Genomic DNA, 4975 nt, shown 5'->3' on the forward strand with positions numbered 1-4975 from the left:
TAGAGAAACGAACGGGAATCGGACTCCAATATCCGGTCATTTGTCGGACGTTGAACGATCGGATATAAGACGCCTGCAGGGTTATTAGCGGCCACAACGCATAGAGAGACGAACGGGAATCGGACCCAAAATCCCACCGAATCTTCTGCCGGACTGGTGATTTTTCCACCGAATAAAATATTTTTGTATTCGGTGATGTACGTTAATCCAGTCCGTCGTAGTGTGACAGACCTATAAGGAGGGATTATAATATATCCGTAACCTTGATATTATAGTACATCTCGAGGAAAAAGTGCAATGGACATGTTTTCATTTTATGTTTCAAATATCCCGCGCATGAAAATTGAGTATTTAACCCAAAATGGAAAATGGAACAATTTATTGGAAATCTGTTTTAACAGATTTTTTGACATCTTTTTCTGCACTGTATTATACCTAAATTAAGAAATTTGATAAATATTCAAAGAAAATATAGGTCATCCAAAAATGTTGATTTTACACATTTTGGGGCAAAAAAGGAAAAATAAGCAAATATATCAAAATCTGTTTTAACAGCTTCATTCATCAAGTCATAACAAACGGCCTACATGCTTAATTTCTAATAAAATATTGAAATTGTGAAAAATATAGGTATTTATTGATTTTCATGTTTTTTCTTGCAAATATGCTAATAATATGCAAATTATGAAATTGCAAAATAAAGTTTCTACATAGCATACATCTTTCAAGTGTGATGTTCAAAATGACAGACATCAAAAAGAGATTCGATGAAATGTAAAGGTGTAGTAACAATTTTGGCATGGACTGTCTGGTTAGGCAAAGTACGGTAAGTTGAGCTGTACAATCAAATAGGTTCATTACAACATTTGATTGAATGGATTGAGTTACTCTAAAATGAAACGATAAAAACAAAGAATCATGAAAAAAGACACATACAAGATAAAATAATAAAATTATATAAACAATGTTAAAGATAAAATCAAGAAAATACAGAATAAATTTCCTCAAATCAGAAAAAACCATTGACAGACATCATAATCTGTCAGAAATTACTGCATGAGATTCGAACCATCAATCTTCTCCACAAGTTCTTTTTATCTTCGCACTATAGTCTAATGCTCTGCTCACTGGGCCACAACGTATCAGGTGAATGATTACCGCATTATCATGAACAAGTCTGTTCGATCTTGTTCATAATTGTATGTGTCGATAGGTTTCACCCTTTAACTACACGTACCCTTAATGATCAGTGATAATAGTCGGCTTTTACAGGGATGGCGCTCTCTCATTTCCATGAACTCCATAGCGCCATTAGGCGAACGTTTACGGTATTAATTAATCTGATGATCTTAGTTTATTTTTGAATAATGATGTTTTGGAAACTGTAAGTTAATACTAAGGCCTCACTCTGAATCAAAAAATGTGCTGGGAGCCTCACATAAATCAAATTTGTTGTAATATATCAAAATATATTGGTCTCCTGTATATAATTAGAGAGTGGCTTTCAGCTGACAATTTAAACACAATTTATAAAGATCTTGTGCTTCCCAGACTCAGCTATTGTGATATTGTATGGGGTAACTTAACTGCATATTATACACTACAGAACATGATAGAACGTCTTCAGAATCGGGCTGGGAGAGCTATCCTCGGGGTCCCTGTTCGCATACCTTCTTCATTTATTAAGTACAGGCCTGGCTGGAAGCTCCTAAGTGATCGTAGACATGATAACTAATGTATCACTGTCTTTAAATGCCTAGCCGGGCTTGCTCCTGAAGGTCTTAATGATGTATTTACTCTTATTAGAAACAACCATGGCCATAGTACCAGAGGTAGCTCACACGGTAATATAGCTCTCAATTTTAAACCCAGAACTGAAGCTGGAAGACGTTCTTTCCTGTTCAGGGGCCAAACCATGGAATAATCTGCAATCTGATCTGAAATATCCAATACCAGCCAGTACTTCCATTTTCAAAAACAGGTTTTTAAGTGTGTAGTATTAGCAATATTCAATAGTGTAAAATGAACACATGTGCTATAAGTAGCAAACCGTTTTTTAAAATAATGTCGCAACATATACGTTACCTAAATTCCGAAACAAAAAAACGCCAGGATAAATCATTGAAAAAATCATGGCAAATATCATACCAGACTGTAGTTTGTTGGGTGGTAATTGATCAACTATTAAGTCGTTGAGTTTGTACACTTGCATGATTAAGAAAAAGGCGGAAAAAGGCTGAAAAGATACTTTACGACAGATTCGTTACCCCAAATACGTAAAAGTTTATTGATATTTTGTCAATTCTGAAAGCAAACTTGGACACTTTATCCGGCAAAACATTTGTAGCAGCAAAAGCAGACGCAACAGCAGATGAGATTCACCAAGACAATAGAACCAACCACTCCAATCACAATATACATCCATAGGTTGTCCACTAGGAACGATAGGTTCATACAGCAACCAGGTTCACTGCAACATATGTCTGTACACGTGCTATTACTGACACTACATTCAAAGTTTACTTCCGGGCAGCAGTCTATAGCACATTCCTCTACGTTTTCTTTGTGACCGCATCGGCCGTCCCCGCAGAAGCCTTCTTTAACGGCAGACCTAGAATAAGATGAAGAAAGCGTTATAGTTATGTCAATGATGTGCTTTTGATTGGTGTTCATCATGAACCAAGAATGGGGCCAGCAGTCAGGATCCAAATCTTCTTTCCTCAGACACATGCATAATCTGACAGTTGCCTGGCAGTATGCGCACGCATCATCATAATTTCCATTGTTTTTTGCCTGGCAGTTTGCACGCGCATCATATTTTGTTCAGGGCCCGTGCTTTTAAAACACCCGCCACATCACAATACGGCTATTGAACTGTGGCTGTGTGTATTGAGGTCAACTCATCTATAGAGAGGGACATAACAAATGTGGACATTCAGATCAAGCTCTACTTTTGCAGGTCTTTACAGATGCACAACCACCCTCCCACCCCTCCACACACCCACTCCCCATCCGGAAACACACTCTCTTCCTCAGTCTCTCTTTCTTACTGTTGGTCACTCTCTCCATTTTCTTTACTCCAAAAGACATATCTGACCTTCAATGTTCCACTTATTATCTATGTTTAGCTCGTTAAACTTTTAGTTCGTTAAAGCTTAGTTCGTTAAAGTTTAGTTCATTAATCTTGTTAATGTTTTGTTCGTTAAAGTTTGTTTCGTTAAAGTTAAGTTCGTTAAACCTCATTATAATAATAAACTTCAGAACTATATACATTTTACTTATGAGGTTATATTTGAGTAAATATATCTATGTGTGATAGTACATGTATTATACTGTTTTCTTAACTCTAAGTATAACTTTTGAAAGTTATCTAGTAGGGGTTTTACAAGAGATGATCATGATGATGAATGTTTTAAACCTCAAGCTCCGTACTTCTGTCGACTGCATGTTTACCTCTCAAGGAAAGGAAATATTTACTCACCCAAGGCTTAATTCCTCTTTTTGACATGCTCCAGCATAGCAAGTAGACCACATCCAACATGTGTCCTCAGCTAAGAAACCCCACCGCAGATCACAACTGCATATCAGAATTACAAAGTGATGATAACAGTTTATAACCATCGGTTATTCCTCAGTTTACGGAATTCACAAGAAATATATATAGATATATATATAGATAGCGTGATCAAAGAATAAGGAATTAACATCAATTACCTTTCTCTGGCGTTGTTTTGTCCTTCTGTACCATTGCAGTTGAAAAATGTTTCATTGAGTGTGCCGAAGGCATTGACCGGATTGCAGTCTAAATTTGCAACCTTTTTCTGTTATAAAAAAGCACAAATAAAAAATTGTGATTTGTGAATGTCGTACAAAGAAAAAGGCAAACACAAAGTGGACGATGAAGAAAGCGAAAAAGACAATGGAGAAGGCAAAAAGAAGGAGAAGAAGCTAACGAAGATGAAGGAGAAGAAAGGAAAGCAGATAAACATCATAAAAAGAAAGAAATACGTGAAATGAACACGAGGAGGGAAGAGGGGAGAAAGAGACGAAGAAGAAAGTGAATAATAACATGACGAACACGATGGATTGAAGGACCTCCCTTTTAAAAGTACTAAGGAAAGTATTGCGCTGGTTTCCAGACTTGTAAACGCGTCCTGACTCGATTTATATTCTCAAATTTTACCATGAATTGACTCGACGCGTTACAACTCTGCTGGTTTCTGTGACCATTAAGCAAGGACACTGGAATGTGTTTCAAGCAATATGACCATCTGTCCATTGACCTACCTTCTGACCCTGTCCTCCTTGCCGAGGCTGTCCGACTTGTCCAGTCTCTTCACAACAAATATAATGGTATTTTAGGTATCTTCCAATTGAGTACACTGAATTCCTACATTCTGTACTAGGCGTTGTCGGATCTGTTGGCAAAGTCTGTGCCTCTCTGATAAGTCGATGGTCTCTAGCCGCTACATTTGTTGGAGAACCCACGAGTAAAAACACACTTGAAAGTAATAATGAAGACACACTAATTGACCAACTTATAAAATCAGTTTTTAAAATCATATTGAAGATATTATAATGATTTAAACAAATCCAAGAAATTATATATGCCACTACTTGATTGAAGAATTAAGTTGTGTGTGTTTTAACTTCAACAGGAAGGGGCTGGGGGTTTTACTTCGCTAGAGTCATAATTTTTTCAATTGCTACTGCTATTTGCAGCATGAAAAGGAATAGATCAGTCATATTATGAACAGCGTCGCAAAAACAGACACCTTTACTTTATTTGTTATTGCAATACTTTAGTTTGTTCTGGTGACTTTAGGCTTGCTGCAAGTATGTTATCATGATGGCAGGGGTGATCCATAATCGATTTGACAGTAGTATTTCCTTGATACCATAACCCAGCTGTATGAATGTATGATGAGTGTGCATCCTGAGACGTTATTGCATGATCTTCAGTGCGACATAGTAA

General features: G+C 36.8%; 1 protein-coding gene across 1 annotated transcript; it reads right to left on the reverse strand.

Moving 5' to 3' along the window:
* Positions 1-1062: 1062 nt before the first annotated feature.
* Positions 1063-4639, reverse strand: LOC140140783 (uncharacterized). Its single transcript, XM_072162527.1, has 4 exons — positions 4288-4639; positions 3715-3821; positions 3482-3577; positions 1063-2611 (listed from the first exon to the last, which is right to left on the reverse strand). The coding sequence occupies exons 1-4, from the start codon at positions 4561-4563 to the stop codon at positions 2326-2328; spliced, it is 765 nt and encodes a 254-aa protein (XP_072018628.1). The 5' UTR covers positions 4564-4639; the 3' UTR covers positions 1063-2325.
* Between the last annotated feature and the right edge of the window lie 336 nt (positions 4640-4975).

The sequence above is a fragment of the Amphiura filiformis genome, chromosome 19, assembly GCF_039555335.1.
Source record: "Amphiura filiformis chromosome 19, Afil_fr2py, whole genome shotgun sequence".
NCBI classification, from domain to species: Eukaryota; Metazoa; Echinodermata; class Ophiuroidea; order Amphilepidida; family Amphiuridae; genus Amphiura; species Amphiura filiformis.

Coding starts and splice junctions, on each gene's coding strand:
- LOC140140783 (XM_072162527.1), bottom strand. CDS start 4,563: ATGATTTTAAAAACTGATTTTATAAGTTGGTCAATTAGTGTGTCTTCA. Junction 3,822..4,287: donor AAGGAGGACAGGGTCAGAAG/GTAGGTCAATGG, acceptor TTTTTATAACAG/AAAAAGGTTGCAAATTTAGA. Junction 2,612..3,481: donor AAAGAGGAATTAAGCCTTGG/GTGAGTAAATAT, acceptor ATCTTATTCTAG/GTCTGCCGTTAAAGAAGGCT.